Source organism: Myripristis murdjan, chromosome 13, assembly GCF_902150065.1.
Source record: "Myripristis murdjan chromosome 13, fMyrMur1.1, whole genome shotgun sequence".
Lineage (NCBI taxonomy): Eukaryota > Metazoa > Chordata > Actinopteri > Holocentriformes > Holocentridae > Myripristis > Myripristis murdjan.
This window is the reverse complement of record NC_043992.1, coordinates 18,448,135-18,470,058: the sequence shown is the minus strand read 5'-3', so window position 1 is coordinate 18,470,058 and position 21,924 is coordinate 18,448,135. Positions and strand designations below refer to the sequence as shown.

Below are 21,924 nucleotides of genomic sequence, written 5' to 3'. Positions count from 1 at the left end.
GCATCCTTTTAATGATCTGGGTTTGCTGTTTGGAGTTGTCAGGTAAGTATTCCATATAGCGATATTCTGAAGTGACTTTGCACAAATAATGTCCTGGCATGTATTATATATTCCTGCATGACAAGCTTCTGAAATCTGGTGCTTAAATAGGCTAAACAAACTATTAAAAGTAATGCTGTTGTCAGAACAAGTTGTCTTCCAGCTGGGATACCCCAAAGAAACATTTGCTTTTTGAATATTTATTTATTGTACATCATCGACTATCATATTACCCTTCACTTCACCCTGCAACCCCCCACCCCAACAGGCCACACATGTGTGATGCTGATTAAGGCCCTGACAGAAACGTTGACCACTCTTGTGGGAAATGAGAAGAGGATTCACCCAATTCAACATAAGATCTACAAACACCTGGTCTGATTGTGGGTAGCGATATCCAGGTAGGAGTATGTGGGATTTATCTGTCAACTTGCTTATTTATCGCTTTATTTGTTTATTTATTTACACCCTGCCAGATCCACAGGCTTTCCACCGGATTGCTCACTGGCAACGTAGAGAGAGAACTGCTGCCTCTTTTTTTTTCTCCTCCTCAGTCTCTCTCACACTCTCTATCTCTCTCACTCTATCAGCTGAACACTCAACACTTGCAAGTCATCTGAAACACCTTGTGGCTCCATGATAATTCCATGACCCTGGTGCAGCATTTGTTTGAATTAGAAAGTGCACGGTTCAGCTCCCCTGACAGCCACTGCTCTTAACAGTAAATCTTCCTGGGACTGTGGGTAAGGAGGTGTCTGTGAGTGTGTGTGTGTATGTATGGGAGGTTCAAGTCCAAGGTGAGAGGCGTGAAGAAGTACCATGAAAGGCTCAATGGCAGGCAGCCTGCATTTTCTCAAGACCTTGTCTGAATCCCTCTTGAGTTTTGTGGGCCTCCAGCAGCTCTGGCCCCCAGGGGACACAGATGGGCAACACGTCGAGGGCAAAAGGCGAGGGTATGACTTATTGCCAGGTGGAGGGAAAAGCACAGGACGCGCCCCTGCGATGAGACGAAATTGAATAAAGCGAGGATGAATGTGATCCAGATCTTTAGCCAATGCCCCCACAATGTTGTTTCAATTAGCTCGCTTGCCAGTTCAAAGGCGAAGGCCTCGATACACTTCTGCTCCACGTGAAGCCACTATCATCGCGTTGCCCAATGCCTTTCACCTCCCCATCACGGTGCCACCTTTTTTCCGTTCAGAGTCTCTGTTTAAGTCTTGACTGTGCTCATGGTTTACATTAAACAGATAGTGAACGCCTTGCCATCACCACCAGTAAACCCCATCACTCAAAAGACCTGCAGGGGTTTACAGCCTTCATCACCATCTTAGCTGAACATCTTAAAGGTGCACTGTGTGAAACTGCAAGGGTTTAAGAAGGGCTGATAAGTCTCAACTGGCATGGAATAAGCACATAATTTGATGGTTCAGTCTACATGGTTCTCATAGCTGGATTGACTGCCTGACAGAATACGTAGTTTCCATGTGTGTGCCAGTTGAGTTTAAACAGTCTTTACTTTTACTGCATCAAATGTTATTGCACCATAATAAACTCTGAATTAACTTCCTATAGGCTCACTCAATCTTTGAATATTAATTGAACAACTGATACTTGAACAGGAGTTTAGGTAGTCAGCACTGTTTACTGCCACATTCCTCAATTCAAACAACCAGGCCTTTAACATCCTGAAGGGATAACCTATACCCCGAATCAAAGTTTTCATGACAGGTTCCTAACGTACCTTGAAAGATATCTGGAGTCATGCAGAGGTCATATTCCAATCCATACCACCTGCTCAGATCTGACAAAATCATATTTAGCCAAACATGGATGGTGCTGAATTCAAAACCAAATATTGTAATTAAAACATCTTTGAGAAAAATATCCCTGAAAAAGAAATCTGAGGCTTTAGTTTGCTTTGCACCTGACTTTAATGGGCAAGTCAGGATTTGAGACAATGAACTAAGACATTACCATAAATCATTTCCACACTCTCAGACATGAAACATCAGTAACACATGAAGAAAATGTGACCATTTCATGCGCCTTGTGTTGTGTTTATCTTGGGACACTAACAATAAAGGTCCTGTCATCTCCATGCACCAGCCCCCATCCCGTCTGTCCTCCAGCGGTACTCTGTGGCTTGGTGAGCAGCTCCAGACTGTGAATCCTTTTGACTCATTTTCTCATTTTGGGTCTTCCAAAGATAGCGCTGACAGGTGATATTAATGGTCTTTTATTAGCATCATCCTGATTGCTACAGAATTTTGGAAGCAAGAGAGACGGAGAGAGCAAGGGAGTTTAGAAAAAAAAAAAGAAAAAGACAGAGAGGAGAATATGGAAGTCCTCCGCCCACCCCTTCTCACAGGAGATCGCCTCTGTCTTTGATAGCCTGCCCGAATCTGTTCCCCCCAAAGAAACTGCCCTGCAGATGTTGTTGCTGTATGCCGACTACAAAGAAGGAGCCCTTTATGAGGAGAACATCTATTTTGGGCCTCAGTGTTTCCGAGCCGTGCTGCTCAGCGAGAGTAGAGGTACGGGCCTAATGTTTCTGCTGCTGAAAAACCCGTTTTATTCCCTGCCCGTGTTATTTTTAGATTAAAGCCTACTTCTAATGAATAAAGTGAGGATGTAATATTTTATGACAGTATCAATATGCCATCACCACGCTGGGCCTGAGATAGCTTGGGTTGCTATTGGCATCGGGAGAAAGAAATTGAGGAAATATGGAGTTATAACCTCAGTGAATTGGAGAGGCATGGAGGTGCCTGTTGTACTAAGCCTGACTGGGTTCATTCAGAAGTGCTTGCGGTTAAAAACTCTTCACGCTCGCCCAAAGAGCTGTGACTTTGTTGCACTGTTGACTGTGAGGCAAAGGTCTTGGGGGCAATATTAGCCCTTGATATTATCTTTAATTAAAGCACCAATCCCTCAGCCAAGTTGTCCAAACAGTCCTAAACAGACCCTGTAAATCAGACAAACATCCTCAATATTTGATGGGTCGAGAGTGCGCACTGTAGCCTCCAGATGGTTTGTGTTTCTCAAGCATTTCACGAGGGATGGTACGGGACAGCGATCTTCTGTTCAAGTGTGCCTCTTGACAGAACGAGTTCCTCCAAGTCACATGCTGTGTCTTTGGATTTCTGCCTAGGTCTTTCTATCCCTATTCTCTTTGGTCTCCTCAGTGTGTGGTTCAATGTCTATTAGGTTCAATCTAAAGTGCGCTCTAAGAACGCACTGACCTAGGAATGAGTGAATAAGAGCCGTTTTTGTTTCTTTTCCAAATCTTGTGCTGAATTATTGGCAGGCCCATGACTGACCAACTGACGGTATTCAATTACCTCTTATGAAGAAGAAGAAGTAGAAGAAGAAGAAGAAGAAGAAGAAGAAGAAGAAGAAGAAGAAGAAGAAGACACTTTGACTACTGTAACAACTGAATGAACAGTGACAATTCATGAATTTGTCATTTAAAAATTCATGTTTTCAGCTATATTATCTACACCAGAAATCACAAACTCCCATAAGTGCCCAAATGCATTGTTTTTACTTGAAACATGATCCTCAAACTTTTTACTTCCTTGTGTGTCTGTAAAGGTAAAGTTGCATGACAAACTATTAGCTCTACCACTTTTATTTTTTGTATGGAAAGATGGGAGATGAAAGAAAAAAAGAGGCTTGGATGGGAGGGAAAGCAGGAGATGTTTAGTCCAGCATGCCCTGGTTGATAAGCTGCTGGCCTGGCGCCAAAATAAACACCAGCACCCCCCTCCACACACACACACATACACACACTTACATACACATAGACACACACACACACTCCACCCTATGGCCGGCCAGCACCCCCCACCACCCCACCCACACCAGTGGCGTCTCCAGCTCACTATTCCTCTTCATTAGCGTCCCAGAATGAGATGCTTGGCATGTAATTAGAAGAGGAGGTTTGCTCAATGCCTGTGTAACACACACTCTCATTAGAGAAGTGAGAGAAGGCTGGCGAGAAAGAGAGGTGGAGAGGCAGGCCCAGAAGGCACAGAGAGACAGACAGAGAGAGAGAGAGAGAGAGAGAGAGAGAGAGAGAGTAATCAGTGTGAGACAGATGGGGAGGGAAAGAGAGAGAGAGAGAGAGAGGGACAGAGGGAACATGTTAGAAAAAAGTGTTTGGAGCACCAAGGAAAAAAAAAAAGAAGAAACTTACATGATGAGGGGCTAGATTTCTGACTCAAGCCTGCCAACTTGGGACATGAGCCACGTCTACTTGGTCTGGACGGTATTATAATGAGTTACCTCAGTCAACTCGTATTCTCGTTAATATTTATGAACTCGGGGGCAGACGTTTAGGCCGATGTGTGCTTCTCATTTTTTATTCATCAGACTAAAATGTAATGCTCATTGAATCACGTGGGTGGGAATAATTAGAAATTATCACGAGCTTTAATTCACAGACCCGACTTCTGAACTACAGTCAGATCTCCCCAAGTCTTGTGATTCCTGTCAACTGTTTACCTCGTATTCTCTTTGTAAACACAGAAGAGAGCTGGAATGGCTGTCCTGTCTGAAAACTTTAAGATGATGACAACATCTTTCCTCTCTTAGGCGGATATGTTGCTCTAGACTGATTGTGATCCATCCTATGAAGGGTGATGAGAATACTAGATGTGGGATGTGTCCACTTTCTGTGTTGAATAGGACAGACAACAACGCAGCCGGGGTTAAACACTGAAATTAACACCCAGTGCAGCAGTGTTTGAACCAGCTGTCAACCTTGATCATAACCAGGGGTGCTTGCTTCATGAAGTCGACTCACCTGGGTTGATTCTTTGACCCTGACAGCTGACCTGGGTATTCCTCCAGGCACGAGGTATCATTAGTTCCACTACGTCCCTTTTGTGTTCACACCGATAACGACACCAGTGCCACTAGTAGAGCTGTCGGCTTCATTCACCTCATCCGGGCTGTGATGTGAGGCTCAGGCTGCAGTGGAGGGCTTATCAGTGATAGGGTGATGAGAGGGAAGAAGGGGCTGCTTGTCAGTGGCTGCTTCTCACTAGAGTCTGTCTTGTGTCTAAGGTCTGCTTTCTTCTCCTGTCTTTTTCAATGCATCACCCAAGCATGCCCTACCTCCACCTCTGCTCATCTTATCAGCACACCCAGGTGGAAAAGTATTTAAAAACTTATTTAGTATTTTCACATCAACTGATTGTTTTCTAGGATAGGTAGAAAGCCTATGCTGCAATGACTGAAGCAAACCCAAACAATCATAGCACAAATATAAGGAATTATTTGACCAGGTCAGTCCATCACTGTCATTGTGTCCTTGTAAGCAGATCCTGGCTAGGTTTCACAAGTTTCCAAACAGAGCACTGCTGTTAATCCCAGGTCTGCAAACCTCTCTATTTGACTTGACCTTAGTTCCACTAAATTTGTGCTAAAAAGATGTGTAGCATACACAGAACATAGGCCATGCCCACTCTACGATGGGTAAATTTGAAGAGCCATCTCTTTTTTTACTGTTTTGGCCTTCTGTCCACATCAAGCTTGTGTTTTCCTCCTGTGAATTCAGACCTTTTTAAGAACACTCTTTAATCTGTGAATTTGAAAATGCTGGTCTGGGGTTGTGTTTTGAAGGTGGTAAACTGAGTTTTTAAAAAAAAAAAAAAAAAAAAAAAAAAAAAAACAGTGATGTATGATTGTCATGTGATCTAGGTTTTGGCCATAGTCTAGTATCAAATGCGTAGGCTATGGGTGAAGGCCAGCACATGCTTGATATGACACTCTCAGTGAGCATGGTAGTCTTTTGGAAAATGGTCTGAAAATACTAGTGTGGTCTATCATGGCTGGAACACCAAAATGGTGTTTTCAAATTTACCCTACTTTTGCCTGTTTTCCATACACAGTGCTAACCTGGCTCTACTGCATTTGACTCTGCATGTCAACCCAACGTGGCTGGGATTTGCATTTCCATTACAACAGGACTGCTTGAAGGTGTGTCTAACTAATGGCAAAGCCCTGCCGGTCAGCTATGGGCATGTTGACTAGTTTTTCCTGCATTCTCTACCAGCGCCTTACATAAACAAAACAAAACAAAACAAAAAAACAAACAAACAAAAAAAAAGACCAACTCAAAATTCATGAACAATATTAGTGTAAGAGGTCGGGCTTTGGCCCTACTCCAGAGATGGTCCATCTCAGGCACAGTGCAGTAGAACTCGATTCTTAAAATGGTAATGGAAATGCAGATCAGCGCAACACATTAGACTCAGTGCGACCAACACTGCCTATGGAAAAACATAATTTGTGTGGACATGGCCACAGAGAGTGATTAACTACTTCTGTTTTTGCTTTCAGAATCCCTGATCTTACTCTTGCATCCACCACAAAGGATAAGCAAAATGTTAATCATAAAGTGCCATAATTCACCAGGGGATTGCTGAGTTTTGGGATCTTGATGACGCTTGTTTCCCCACATCTCACATGCTCCCACAATCTCAGACTTATCCCATCAGGGCTGTGTTTCTCTGTGTCTCTCCAATTTTTCATTCTCGGTCTTTGCTCCTCTTTCCATATCTACCACCCCTTCACTCCCACGCCACCCCCTCACTCCTCTGGCCCCCCTTTTCCCATTTTCACCCCTACCCACCCACCCTTACCTCCACTCCCACATGTTACTGTGCAGAGAAAGTTATTTTTAGAGCACAATTGATGTTTTAAGGATGTGAAGTCCATCTTGTTGCTATGATTTTCCATGAGGAAGCGGCATGAACTTTTTCTGTGCACCCACCCCCTTTCCTTTCTTCCTATATTTTTTCCCTCTAATGTTCATTTCATCTCTTTGGCTTCTCTTTCGCTTTTAAAATCACCATCTTCATGCCCCAAACACACACACAGACACACATACACAGACACACACACACTCACGCACTCACTTGCTCTGTACCCTGTCTGCAACCCATCTCACCACCCACCCCCTTCTCACCCCCTCTCCACTCTCACCTCCCATCCTCACACCTTCTCAACTCTCTCATTTTCTCATTTACTTGTTCTCCTTCTCTCTCCCTAGCTGTGTTATCAGTTGTGGTGTCAGTGTGTGTGTTTTTATCTTCATCTGCATACAATCTGGGTCTCTCATCATCAGGGGCGCTGCTAGGAATTTTGGGCCCCATGAAAAAAACAAAAAAAACCAATATATATATATATATATATATATATATATATATATATATATATGTTTACTCGATGATGGTTTAATAATTTTATATTAGTTTTTACCTATTTTTTGGGGCCCCTGTCAGGCAAGGGCCCTTGGAATTGTCCTAACTGTTCCCCCATATACAGCGCCCCTGCTCATCATTCACACTGCTAACCCACTGTCTTGTCTGTGCACATCAGTGTGTTGTGCACTACCAAGCTATAGTATCACTCAGCCCATGGACTCTGTTTTTTATGATGAAGTAAGCATCATAAAAACAACAAAGAATGGCACTTTCTTATGCAAATGTGCCCCCTAACCACAATGGTCTGAACCCATGTCATATCATAAAATGTCGTCATGTCAGTGATGAAATTTTAGTTTTACTACTAGATTTTGAAATCCAGCTCTGGTCTTTGTGGCCTTCATGACTGTGAGCTCATGATTGTAGATTACTCATTAATTCAGTTGTGATGCATATTTATCAAAGTAAATGCCAGTTCATGAACCTGCGATTCCCCAGTATTGTGAAATGACATGGTAAAAGCTGTCAAATTACAAAATACTAATTGTGGCAAAAGTTATAGTAATACTGATGCTTACATTTGAGTTTCACAGAAGAGACTTTGCCTCTGTCTTGTATGTGTCTGTTATGAATTGTATGTACAGTACATGTGTGTCTGCTCTATGTGCTGCTTGTGCTTGGCACTTTTTTGTGCTCTATGTTGTTTTCTGTCTGCTATATGTGCTGCATGTGCTCGGCACTTTTTTGTGCTCTATGTTGTTTTCTGTCTGCTATATGTGCTGCATGTGCTTGGCACTTTTTTTGTGCTCTATGTTGCTCTCTGTTGTTTTATGTGATTATGTCTGCATACAGGTGCTGTGTCGTACAACCAATTTCAGTATTACTGACAATAAAGTTGTATCGTATCGTATCGTATCGTATCGTATCCATACAAGCTTTGCTGTATCATTCATGCACCCCAGATTTTGAGTTTTTGTAGGTTACAGAGAAAGGTTTCAAAGACATGCCTGACATGACACACTGTGAAATTTGTTGCACATTGCTTTTGTTACATGGCTCAACTGTGCCCTCTATCACCGGATCTCTGTACTGCGGGCACAGTGCATCCTCTGTCATTTATACAAATAGCATGACACAGACCAGAGACTAAGTGCCTGATTGGCTTTGAATAAACATTTAATTCCCATATGTGCGAAGTTCAGTTTTATTTGGACATTTTATCAGTTTGTGTCACTTTTAGAAGTTCAAAACAAACAAAAAAAAATCCTCCAAACATGCCTTTTCAAATACACTATCTGACATGATACTATATCAGCCAAGCACTGTCTTATGTCAAAATGCAATCAGAGAAGTTGCACGGCCACCTACTGGCTTCTGTGAGTCTCGCCAACAGTCTTAAATAGACCTCACCATATGTTAACACTTTACTCCCCAAATACCCATGATGACAGCGTTGCTCTGTCTCTTTAAGACCCGCTGTGGAATGCTGCGGTTTTGCCCAGGCGTTTGGGGTAGTGCCCTCACCCGCACATAAACACAACCCTAAAAGTGACTGTGACTCGCTCTCTTTCCCTCTCTCTCTCTCTCTTCCCGAGTCTTTCTCTTGGTCTCCTTCTCTCCTTCTTTCTTTCTCAGAGCCTTCCAAGCTGTGTCCTCTGTAAGTATGTTTCTTGTGTTTGTTGCGGCCCACTTCACCCATGTGTTTTTTTTTTGGGGGGGGGGAATAAATAAATAAATAAAAACAACAAAAACAATGCCCTGCCCTGTCATCTGTCTGGCTCTGTATCAGTGCGTGGCAGCATATGCTTCCTGTTTCACACGTTTGTTTGTGCCACAGGCGAGGGAGGGGGTGCCATTGTTGTCTTTTGACTCAATAACCCCACAAGGCCTGTTTGTGTGTGAGCTTCAAACAGTTTAGAATAGGAAACAGACATCTTTTCTCACAGATGATAAGGGCCACAGTAGGACCGTCTTAGGGTTGGACATCGTATTTTTCTTCAGATGTTCTTGAGGTGAATTCCTCACATCTTTTCTGGACAATTTAATGTATGATTGAAAGTATGGGGAACGGCTCCAAAAGTATGGTGGCAATGAAAAAAAAAAAAAAAAAACAGTTTTCCACACCTCGATTGCACAATAATTCTGAATCACCTGAACTAAAACACATGAATGTGCACTCATCCAACAACAACATCCCATTATATGTGTTCTTTGTTTGAAAGGGTACCACAGTCCTTAATGAGCTATACCTCTAGCTTGGGCCAGAGAGCCCTCCAGTGGTGAGACTTGACAATACCTTTCCTATGAATAGGATCAATAGGCAAGCTCCCTTTATTAGATCCAGATTTGACCGTCTGAAGGCACAGATGAATGATTTTTGTAGTCTGGTGAGCAGCCCACATCGAGTTCAGCCTGTCAGACATGTCTGGGGGGACATGGGGGAGGAAAGGGAGACGCGGGCCTCAAAGTAAAAGCCTTGAGAATGCGGGACAGGGGTAAACCCTAAACCTGAGAGCTCAGCCTGGGTTCGCAGCCTTCCAGGGAACAACACTTTTCTTATTGAGCCAGCAGGCCAGACCCAAATGAGAGGTGACAGCATATTCATTTCACCCAGTGTTTTTCTTTAAGGGCTTTTTAAAATGCTGCTGAATGATGAGCGGTCAGTGGATTTATAGTTCAGGGGATGATTTAGGCTTTCTAAATGGCACCGCTTTCCTCCTGCTATTGCTCGCCCTGCTTGTTTTTTTCCACAGGAGTAGTCAATTTCAGAAGCTTTATTTCATCCTCATGTTGTTCATGCAGGGATGACTCTTCCCCTGGCATCCAAGGTTGATTTAACGTGTAAGTGAGCACCTTGGGTTTTCAAGCACAGTCTGGAACAGTGGTAGGGTGTGTCCCCACTTTACAACTGAATTGACACGGGATAAGTACCATGTTCAGCTTCTCAGGCTGTCGGAGTGAGGGAGAGCGGCTTGGGGAATCAACTTATGTGCCCTCGGAAAAGAGAAATTCAGTGTTTTGCGGATTTGCAGAAACTCTTTATACGGACACATATATAGATGCAAACAGCATAAACAGGAATGCATGCACATGCACATGAACACAACTAAAATGCACACACACAGACACACACAGTGCTCTTGATTAAGTGCATACCAGAACATATTGGGTGTAATGAGAGCATGCATTTTGTCTCGACACCACATGTCGTTCACCAAACATCCACTCTCCTCTCCTCTCCCTCCCAAGATCTCATCTGAGCAAAACCCCCAGGGCCAGAATACCAGGACTGAATGGATGAGGTCATATAGTGGACGTATCTGTGGTATAGGCTAGACCTGATGAGTGGCAACACATCGGGAGGCATTGGGAGGTCGTTAATTTATAGGGATGCTATTACCTTCATAAATGGTTTCCTCATAAAATGACTGCCTTGCTTTAATTTAATACTTCCCCTTGCTAATTATCACAACACACGAGCGGGCTGCTGTCTGCACTCTGTGTGGGCTATTTTCAATGGACAAGCAACATAGGTGTTTATGTTGGTGATTTTGTGTTTCCAGACTCCACGTTGCACTGCTGCTGTGTCTTGATAAGCTGAGGGGGTAAGACCAACGCCCTTTCCACCTTCCCAGCTCACTTTACCATGAAAACAGTGTTCAGAGATGGAATGATGGCTAAGACCTCCCTATAAGCAACAAATCCCACTACAAACATTTCTCCTGTCTCCCTTTCTCTTTCTCCTTTTAACCTTTTCATCACTCAATATAAAAAAAGTTTTCTTTAGATCAAGGTGAGAGGACATCCCAATTTTCTGTTTTTTTAATAAAAAGGGTTTTGTGGATCCGTAGAGTTTCACATCTGGCCTTGCATGGCCCAGGGTTTGCGTGAAAAGATTTGACATGCTGCCCTGCCTTCCCTGGTGCCACACTGCCATTTTCTCTCTCCCTGAGGAGCAGAAAAAGAGCTGGAATGGAACCGATCTCCATCTCCAGATCATCTCTCTCTCGGTAGCCCCTTCAACTAAATAAATAACTCATTACAGTTCAGAGTAAGGAGCTTCATTTACTGTAGTCGATGTAATCACAGATGTCTGTAGGTTGCCCACATCATCCCAAATACAAGAGTTTTTGGTGGAATCCCAAGAGATGGCGGGGAGCTCTGAAATGTTAACATACCAGTGAAGAGAGACTGGCAGCGGACTGTATATGGGAAACTGTTGATGGCAGACTGTTTGGTCTTACCGCAGAGTGGGGTTGAGTCTGCTCATTACCCCACATGGGGATGTTCTGTTTGAAGATTATGTTAAAATATATACATGACAAATAATCACAGCAATAGTTAAGATACAGCAGCTTATGAGAGTGGCAAGCAAAGCAGTTCCTCCACAAAAAGCAGACATTACTACACAATCACATTCAGGCTGTAATATCAATAAAAACGGGAAAGTGAAGGAAAAAAAACAACAAAAAAACAAGAAGTATTGGATGGTGCAAGATCTGATGAAACAACCAGACAGAGGACTTGAAGAAGACAGAAGAAACATTTGCAAATATACTCTTTCTGTTTTGTCACCTCAGAACCCAAGTGAGGAGTTTTTGCCACATCAGACAATGTGATGAGTGCCAGAAAGTTTAGACAGTCACAATAAATTACTTTACAGTTAATTCTGAATGTTTCTGTTAATGCCAACTTTTCTTATACTAACATGGTATATGGTGGCACATTTTAGGATCAAGTTTGGGCAAAATGTTCTGCTGAAAATACTTTCTGAAAACAGTTACACTGCCCATTACCCCCTTTGCCCTCTCAGTCATGTTGCCCCGAATTTGCCTATATATCATCAGCTTATCTTGCCCTGACACAGTTACCTGAACATGATCCATCTGGAGAGCCTGTCACTATGCAAATTTTAACCAAATGTTAATAATCAACTGTTGATATTATCTGACTTAGGTCTCAGATGTCCAGGAACAATGGAAAGTCTTCCAAAAACGCATGTCTCCATACCTTATTTAGGATTTATTTTCACTAAACATATATTAAGGGTTCATAACGGCTCTTTGACTCTTGCTGGACTTTTTGTCATGCTAAAAACATTGATTTAAATTTATAAGAGGTGCCCTCAGTGCTGATGGCACACATGAAGGAAAGTTCTCGAAGAGACAAACTAAGGATCTTACAACTTAACTGGGTTCCTATTAAGAACATTATGGACCAAACAGGGACCGTACTGTCTGCTTTTCCTCTTGTCCCAGTAGGAGGCTGCCTGACTGAACCTGGAATACTGAAACACGTTGTGCAATATTATTATCATTATTATTATTGTTGTTATTATTATTATTATTATTATTATTGTTATTATTATTGTTATCATTATTATTATAACTCGCGAACACACAGCAGTCTCACACCGTTGTTTAGTATAGCATTCCTTATTGGATGAGCATACTTTTTTCTGTGAGAATATAATAGCTGCTGCTCAAATGTGTTAGAAAACTTCTTCTACAGTATCCTGAGGAAGGCAACACAGCAGGCGCATGAATGCCATTTTTCAGTAAAACGGATGTTGGGATTTCCGTCCATTGTTTCGCGCTGGGAACACCATTATCAATGTTGTTGTTCTTAATCATTGCATTAGGAAACGGTGTAACAAACATAACGTCTAGCAAGTGATGAAAGCCGAGCCTTTTACCAGATGACCTTTGCACTGTAAAAGATACCCACCTTGTCAAAGTTATTGCGCTGTTGAGTCTCAGAATCGGTTTGTAAACAAGTGCTTTCTTTCCTAAAGTGAGTTGAGGTATTTAAAGTTGTTCCTCAACGTTAAAAAGCTTGTTTTCCGATGAAGTGTTTTGTCAGTGGAGTGATCTGCCTTTTTCTGTTCGCTATTGACGCTTGTTCGTTAGAAATAAGTGAAATTCTGTTAAAGGCAAGTTCAGTGATTAGCAGAATTGATCACTAATTGGAAAAAGTATGACTGAGACAAATTGACTGTATAAGATTGTTTTTATTCTTCTTCTTCTTCTTCTTCTTCTTTTTCAGTGTACGAGCCTGTGTGTGTGGAGCTGTTGTTGGCCTACAGCTGAGCAACAGATAACTGGTCACTGGTTTTGGGGGTTGTCTAATATCTGTTGCAAAAGAGGCTATGGACGACTTCTCTTGCTTCACTTTGGTTGCTCTGCGTGAAAAAGAGCGACCTTGATGAGGCTATAAAACGCCATGGCTGGTCGGCTCTCCTCACCGTGAATTGCCCCACATCCTTTGGGGGACTGCTGGTCGAGGATGAGGGCAGCGTGAAGGAAATGAAGTTAGTGAAGTGAGCGGGGTCAACTGAGCAGGAAAGACAGGGCTGTCATTAACGGATGGGATCAACTTGTAAACCCCGAAATCACCCAGAACTCTTTGATAGATGTTGTAATCACACAACACTATTTTTTTTTTTTTTTAATCCAAGAAATGATATTTGCAGCTATTCGTTGTTTAAAAGGATAATTGTTTACACTTTTAAGTGGAATTTTCCCCTAATCAAAAGGGTTTGCAATTAGGGTGTAATAATCAACATAAAATGACTTTTCTCATTTTCACCCTCGTTTAAATGTTTCTTAAATGTATCTGTTTGATGTCTCTCAAGTGCGCCCTGAGTTACTCGTTTGAAATAAACTCTGTCTTTTAGGTCGTAAAATGAGCAGGTGTCTTGCATGGTGGAGCCTAGGGGTTAAACGGGGATATAGAGGAGGGTTAACCCAACTTTACCCATTCCATTTTATCTGCAGAATGAAGTTTACTCTGTCGAAAAGGTTTCCAACAAGTTAAAAAATAGCCTGCATAATGAGGAACAGCGCAGTATCAGACTGGTGCGGGTATAAAAAGTTAGTTATGGCTTGAGTTCTGTGAAAAAATCTAAGCAAGCCTAATACATAGTGGAAAATATAGCCTCATTTATTTGTTTATGGTGTTTCTAGTAGTTTGATATTTCGATATTTAAGTCACCTATTCATTTATTGCACCACTATATCATTTGTGTTAAGTAATTTATAATTTCGCTGGTGTTGTGTGTTTCTGAATAATGATTAATATGCTATTAATTAATACTGGAACAGGCTCGAAAACATTCAAATTCTTTTTATCTAAGGTTTTTCCTTCGCTAAGGACTTTAAAGCAGATTTATGACGCTCTTTCTCTTTCTGCTTTTCCCTTATTTCATGGTTCAATGGCCTCACACGGCAAGGGGAGGTTTTCTCTTGCTGCTCATTGGTCGTGGCTTTTCCCATCTCAGTAACATTTCCATTCATACACCCGTCGCTCCTTTTCGCCCCTTTCAAAATAACTCACTGTCATCATCATTGGAAACGACTTTGCTTAGACGGGACTAATTATTTTTAATTTGGAGGGAAGGAATAATTCAATCGAAAGAACAAACGACCGACACAATAACGACAGGTGAGTGAGAAAAAAAAATAACAAAAACAGATTCGCGTTTAGCCTTGTCATGTCTTACTCGGGCAAACTCTGCAATAGACGATAGTGATGATTTCCATGCATGAGAATAATAAATCATTTCACTTTGTTTTTATTGTCGGTCAGTGATACTCAGCCTCATAATAAAAAGCACCGGATCCCATCTCTGTCGATCTTGCAAGTGTGGACGTTTGGGAATGCCTGCTGCAGCACAACGACATTACAGCCTGTGTTTTATCAATCTTTGTGTCTTTATTGCACCAGCTTATTTCGTCAAGTTTTACCACTTTGTTTATTTAAACAGCATGTTGCACTCGAAAATGTTCAAGTTTTGCCTGCTCACTTTGCAACCTTGCTTTAGGGGAAGTAGTCTAGTGCTAAGAAAAAAAAAAATGCAATGCATATTAGCAGAAATCAGTTGGCTCTCGTTTATGATGGATAACAGCAAGGTAAGATGCTTAAAATGTAACACTAGAGGGGTCCCGGCCCACGGGGCTGTCTAGGAGGAAGGTCCACGCCGTTTTTCACCAGTCCTCCTCAGCCTAATTGGCTGCAGATGCGGAATCCTATGCTCTTTTACCGCTTAGAAATTGGATGCATTTGGGAAACTTTATGAGGCGAGCCCAACGTTTGCCTGCAGGAGCTGAGAAGACAAAAAAAAAAAAAAAAAAAAAAAAAAAAAACAGTGGTCCCCTACAAGTATTTAAACCATGCCACGTTCATATATAAGCCCCCCTTCTTTGGGTAATTTATCGTGGAGCGAGGTGGTGAGGAAGGAATTCAGTGCGCACAACACTTCAGCAGAAACATGAAATGGCGCTGCAAAATAAGAGAGAAAGAAATTGAGGGCCAATTAAACCACTGATTGCGTGTATGAGGCGCCCTGGATGTTTTTGATTGTTTGATTTCAGGTTTCTGCTCTGATGAATTTGCCAAAAATCCAGCACCACAGACAGCATGGGATATCTTAATATCTACCCCTAATAACTCCCGTCACATCTCAAAATGTAGCCTACACTGATAACACAGCCTAAAACGTTATACCATTACACCTTTTGTCCAGACAGGGCAGAACTATATCCTGACCAGGACGCAGAAGAGTGGCCCTTGGTTGAAATAATTTCAACAAAAGCTGCATCCTGCCTGTGTATAACCTGTGTTAATTTTCTTTAGATTCCAATATCAAATTTTGTTTAACATCCTAATATCATTTGGAATGCCATGCCCGTTGCCTTCTTAATAATTGCACATGGAGGGAAAGGCTAAAGACACCGTCCTCGAAGTGCCCTTTCACCCTAGACTTTGTAAGCTGCACTTATTAAAGCGAAAAGTGCTTCAATATGTGGTAAGCTTAAGGGGAAAACGTGATGGGGGTTGGGATGGGGCCCTCTGCTCGCTGCCCTGCTCCTATTGGGCGACTTGGAGTAATTCATCCATGTTACTAGTAGTTTAGTGGTGTAATTTTCATCTATATGTATTGTTAATGCATAAAGACCGGCAATAAAAGCGCAACCCATCTGTAATAGCTACCTCAGCCCAGAATACATAAAAAGGTACATGTGAGTGAATCAAGCCTTTATGTGTCCAGGCTGGGCTCATGAACCAAACGTGACCTTCCTCTTTACTTTGGTGGAAGTGGTTGCCCTGTGTGCCCTGTGTATGGAAGTTCACAAAACCTGAAGGACCCTGTCAGTGTGCGCAGGCCTACACCTACATTATGTAGCATAAAGAATGATGAATTCAAGGCCATTAACAGGAAAGGGTGTTACTGGAAAAAAAAAAAAAATCAGAAAAATATAATTTAGCAAACATTTCACCTTTATACTATGGTAGTCTGTTAATGAAAGCATCTTGTTAAATGGTAAAGAAGGAAACAGCTACAGCGATGACAGCAATAATCCTAAATTAAAAACTAAAATAAATATTGTATTATTATCATTATTATTAGGAGGAGGAGGAGGAGGAAGAGGAGTAACTAATAATATAGCAATAATAATAATAATAATAATGTTTTACTAGCACATTATGAATGGGTTAATGAGAGCTCCTTGCAGGTATACTATGTGTGTGGTGGTTGCATCTTTTTTTGTTCACTAAGTTTCTGTCCCTCTCATGCTCGCAGGGCCCGTTCAACTCTGTGCACCCTCGGGCCAGCCTGTCAACTAGACATGTTTCAAACTGTCCCTGACACGTCGTCTTACGTCAAGGTAAGACACCACCGTCTCTTCGAGCAGGTAATGTTGGAGGGTCAAACTGGGGCCCTCTCATCTTTTTATGACTTAGGCTGACAAGCATGTTTATGTTTATGTTATGTTTATATAAAACTAATATAAAACTAAAAAACTAAAAAAAAAAAAAAAAAAAAATCGATCTTTTTCCAAGATTTAAAAAGCTGATTTATTTTGGTGATATTATTATTATTATTATTATTATTATTATTATTATTATTATTATTAACAAGGCGATTACATGACTTGTTAAGACTGACATTTTGGCACAATATAGGCTATTAAGTCCAATGCCTTTTGCTTATGGCATATTTATACTATAGACTGCCAGTAAGTTATTTTTCTTTAGCCATACAATGTCTGTTCAAAATGCCTGTTTTCTGTGTAAAGTCATTTGGTGAAATATGGCTCTGTTGCGGTCTGTCTGCGGTGTCAAAATATTATTTATTTGTCTCAATTCCAAAATGCTGCTGTTATGTATGGCTCATTATCATATTTGACGTCATCTCTCTCTCTCTCTCTCTCTCTCTCTCTCTCTCTCTCTCTCTCCCTGTGTGTATCTCCACCACACAGGGGAATGTAAATAAAGCAAATAGCTCACATCTGGTTTTCACGTTTAAAAACTGTATCGCGTCACGTGGTGCCCGAATTCCAGCGTGAATACCTGCAACTTGCTGCATCTGAAGCATACCCACTCTGCTTTTTTCAATGCATACAAACCTGTGAAATGATATCTTACAGATGATGCCAAGTTCAAAGTGTGCCTAGCTCGTTTGTTGTCAGTGCATCTGGGTGGTGTTTGCTCACATCCATCATAATAATCTACTGAGCCTGACTGCTCGGATTTTGCTTCATTAAAATGGGCCATTGTGCAACGGCAAAGCCATTGGTAATATCTTCATAATCAAGGTATTTTTCCAAGGGCGACTTGCTAATGTTTTGAAGACTTATTTCCCCTTTGCATAAGAGGCCTTTTCATACAGTCACCGCGTTTGTGCCACTGCAGAAAGACTTGGCGTTTCAGGTCTAAGAACAATTCCTGATTTGTTTGGGCAGAGTTGAATAGCAAGGAATGTTTTAGGAGAAAATATGCTTTGAAATGGGCCTTTCTGCTGCCTAAATAAGAAGGAAGGTCAATGGGGGAGAAAGAGAAGTTAGTGGAACTTGAACAACAAGGCGCTTTTTGGGGTAACCTTTTCGTTTCGCAGGGCCTGCATCCCAATAGATTAAAAAATGCCTCTTTAATCGGGAGAGTCTGTCTCAATTGCTTTGTAATTACAACCAAAATACAGCTCCACTACAAGTGGAAGATCTCATTTTCTGCTCCGAAAGAGGTTGTATTTTTTCCTTCCCTGATTCAAAACTAGCGTGTGTTTTTGCGTGCAAGTTTTACACAATATTGGTCAGAATGTGGCACGCCTCAATACAAATTTTAAAGAAATATTCTCCTTCATTCAAGCGAATCCACGGTCTAGCATTTGGTTTTGTTTGGTTAAGGCCAGGCGAGACTGGAACTCTCCAATAAAAATAAATCTCAAATTAATTATGGCCTAGAGCGAGGGGCCAGACAGTTCGTGCTTATATGTGCAGCAGACTCCACTTTTTGCCCTCAGTATTTTGACTTGGGCTGTCTTTGGGCTGTCTGTGAAAAGGAAGGAGCTGACTACAACTCTGCACTCTGACGAACAACCTTTATAGGCGGATCTGGACTGGTTATTTCTTCGTTAGAATAACACTGGCCCAAAAAGTTGTCCCAAACCCTACTTGGCTATTCATCATATCCCAACCTGAAGAGTGATCAATTAAAGTCACCATATGCAAAGCATGCTAGCGGACAGTAGAAGCCAACTGATGTTCAACGATAATAAATTAAGAAAAAAAAAAAAAAAAAAAAAAAAAAAAAAGATTATCTCAACAAATAAAAATCTCAAGTTTGATTTTATAAAGGGTAATTGTTTCCCAAGGTAGAATCAACCCATTAAAATCAAGAAAATCATCCTTCATTGAAGGAGAAAGAAGAAAAAAACTTGAGATGAAATAATCCTTCCACACTGACAGGGTTTCACTTGTTTGAGAAACAGTAAGACTTAAAGATTCAGTAATTAATGTTGATATATATATAAATAAATATATATATATATATATATATATATATATATATATATATATATATATATATATATATATATGCCTATACGTCTACAGGCTGGAAAGTTTTTAAAGTCTGTTGCCCGATGTATTAGGCCCACAAACAGGCTAAATAAGAGAGGTTGGACCTAACAATTGAAAGGCTGCTGAACACAAACTCAGCACAGTGTCCGCCCACCTCTGGCTTTTTGCCCCACTGGAGAGACAGAGGAGCTACTGGCTCGTGGTGCAAGGAAGAAATGTCTGGCTGTCTAGTTCCAGCGTCAAGCCAGATGTTCTGTGGTTCGCTGTGTAAACCAACTTGCATCTGTTTATTGGCCTTCCAAAATGTTTGTTACCACTGTATTTATTATGTTCATGGTAGGCCCTGGACTCCCAGTCCTCCCAATAAGCCTCATGATTGTCCTGGTCGACATTGTAGAGGTTTTCATTTTGAGAGGTTAAGATTTTGTAGTCCCATATGTAAGCAAAGTTTTCAGGAAAAATATTCTCATATTAGATAGCAAATACATCTTCTCATGCATGGAAAGGATCCTAGTCCATTAACAACCTATAAAATGGCAGTCGTATTTCCTAACCACACAGCATTTCCATAATATACAAAATTCAGATTACCCACCTTCTTAGTTATCAAAGGGAGTTTGCCCATCTTTTTAGGCTTGCATAAATCTTTTAAGAAGTAATTCCACAGTAACATATCACCATGTCAGAGGTAAATATGAAGGTATCTGGTGGGCAAAGTATTTGTATAGTGGTTTTGAAGCCCTGTAACGACGACCATCTGCAGGTCATTGTTAAAGCACGTCTTCTATTTGCCACTACATTACTGCTCAGTCGACAATAAAGAGAGGATATGAAAACCTCAGACTCTGGAATGCAGAATAAGAAAAAAGCACCCAAACCAGTCACTGAAGAGTTAAACAAGGTGTCTCCCTTAATTACACGAGCCTAAACTGGCCTCAGGCAGGAGAAGCCTTGACCCCTAGCAGGATCCAGATGTGGTGGTCCCAGGGGGGACCCTTTGCCCCACCAGACCCCCAAGTAGAGAGCAGACAGGCCGGCCCTGCTGTCAGTCGTTGCGGCGCAGTCTCTGTTTGGCAACTCGGAGGCCGCTCCCCCAGGCAGAACCCCAACACTGCAAAAAAAATCTCCGAAATATATCCATCCTGACCAGCCATTAATCAACTATTGAGCCTTTGCTTCTTAACTTTTCTGAAGACAAATGAGAAAACAGCGCGAGATAAATGAACTTTGTTTCTCTGAAATGTAAATCCACTGATTTCAAGATCTATATAGAATTAAATCTAATTTTCTTGTTTCTTGTGGAGTAATCTGCCCTGTTTCTGCCACCCTTTATCGAGATTCTGAGGTTTGTTTCATATAAAATCTGAAACGAATAAGCCAGCATTGGCATAAAGTGGAATTATCTGATCCCACTGTCATTTTTTTTTTCTTTAGTTAAAAACGTAAAAACTTAATGTGAAACCCAGAGCTGTGAAGATGGCTATTTTTTGCAGTGTGTTGGTCTGGTCATGTTCAGAGCTGGCTCCAAGTCTAGCATCTGCACTAAAATTGTGCTTAAATTGATGAGGGCAATTTTGTACGGTAGACAAAAAGAAGGGGAAAAAACACCAATGTGGGGGTGGGGACTGGGGGGATGTTTGTTCTCTGCTCATGGGGCAAATGGGGCAAGGCAATCTAAATAATAATAATAATAATAATAATGCGGACAATAATAATAATAATAATAATAATAGCCTAATGTGAAAAATATAGGCGAATCTGTTTTTGTGTAAATGGAAACAATCAACCCTGTTTTTGTGTCCCAAAGACTAGGCCTGCTTTCTTTTTTTCAAGTGTGCTGTATAATTTGGTGATAGGCTATAGGCTGCGTTTCATCATCCATTCAGTCTTGTGCTGAATAGCAGACGCACACGTGTAGAACAGACCCTTATAGACCATGGTGCGGTTAGGAGCTGAATGCTTGGTTTTTATTAATGGTGTCCCAGGAAAACTTCACAGAGCTTTGGAAAGCTATAACAAAAGACAAGGTTGCAACAATTCCCGCCTAGGTAGTTCAGGTTTCTCTCCTTCTTTTGATTTAGAGCTCCATCATCAGCACATTTGAGGAAAACATCTGCACACTTTGAAAGTGAAACTTTATTTGATATATGCATTTCACGGTCTAAAACAGAATATAACAGAAAATATGCTGCTTCACTGGAGGATGGAGGCATGGCCAGATGCAAGTCCACAGTGTAGGCGTGCGCCCTCTAAAACATCATGGAATCACATAACTGGCTAAGAGTGTCCTGCGACAGCAAAACCTCAGCGCTTCAGACAATCCTGTTAGATTTTTTGGCAAAATATTGCATATGTTGAACAAATAGCAAGCCCATTGGACCGTAGGCCTATCTGTGATATTATTGGGTGAGGAAAAAAATCCACAACAATATTCTACAGCAGGCTACACAGCGATGGTTCTGCACAACGCAGGCAGCCATCCTGTAAATATTTCCGAGGAGAAAAACATAACAGCGGAGCGAACACTCAATTGTTTTCCCTGCTTATCTCTCTGGGACAGTATCCTGCTTTTTTGAAGGCAGGGCTTTCGGTGACACACAGCTTCCTTCTCAACAGCGCGGTGACTTCACTTCCCAAATTTAGAGGAAAGAAAAAACCCAATCCGGTAAAAGTGTCTCTTTCTCTCCGCCACATACCGGGGGCTGGAATTAATTCAGGAGCGTGTCATGTTTGGGATATTGTCGGGGTCCGCTGAAAATTGCGCAAAATGGACGGAACTATTAAGGTAAGGGTGGAGAACGGGGTGTATA

The 21,924-nt window shown here is 41.5% G+C and overlaps 1 protein-coding gene across 5 annotated transcripts in view; it reads left to right on the top strand.

Annotated features, from left to right (window-relative positions):
- Positions 1-14,554: 14,554 nt before the first annotated feature.
- The window catches only part of fli1 (Fli-1 proto-oncogene, ETS transcription factor), a 33,409-nt gene continuing 26,039 nt past the window's right edge, over positions 14,555-21,924 (top strand). For 2 of the 5 annotated variants that reach the window (XM_030067609.1, XM_030067608.1), the window contains exons 1-2: positions 14,555-14,696; positions 16,837-16,948. In XM_030067609.1, coding sequence (XP_029923469.1) covers positions 16,883-16,948 — 66 coding nt within the window. In that variant the 5' untranslated portion in view covers positions 14,555-14,696; positions 16,837-16,882. Of the gene's footprint in view, positions 14,697-16,836; positions 16,949-21,598; positions 21,900-21,924 lie in introns of those variants that run through there. The other 3 variants (XM_030067611.1, XM_030067613.1, XM_030067612.1) reach the window with 3 other exon arrangements.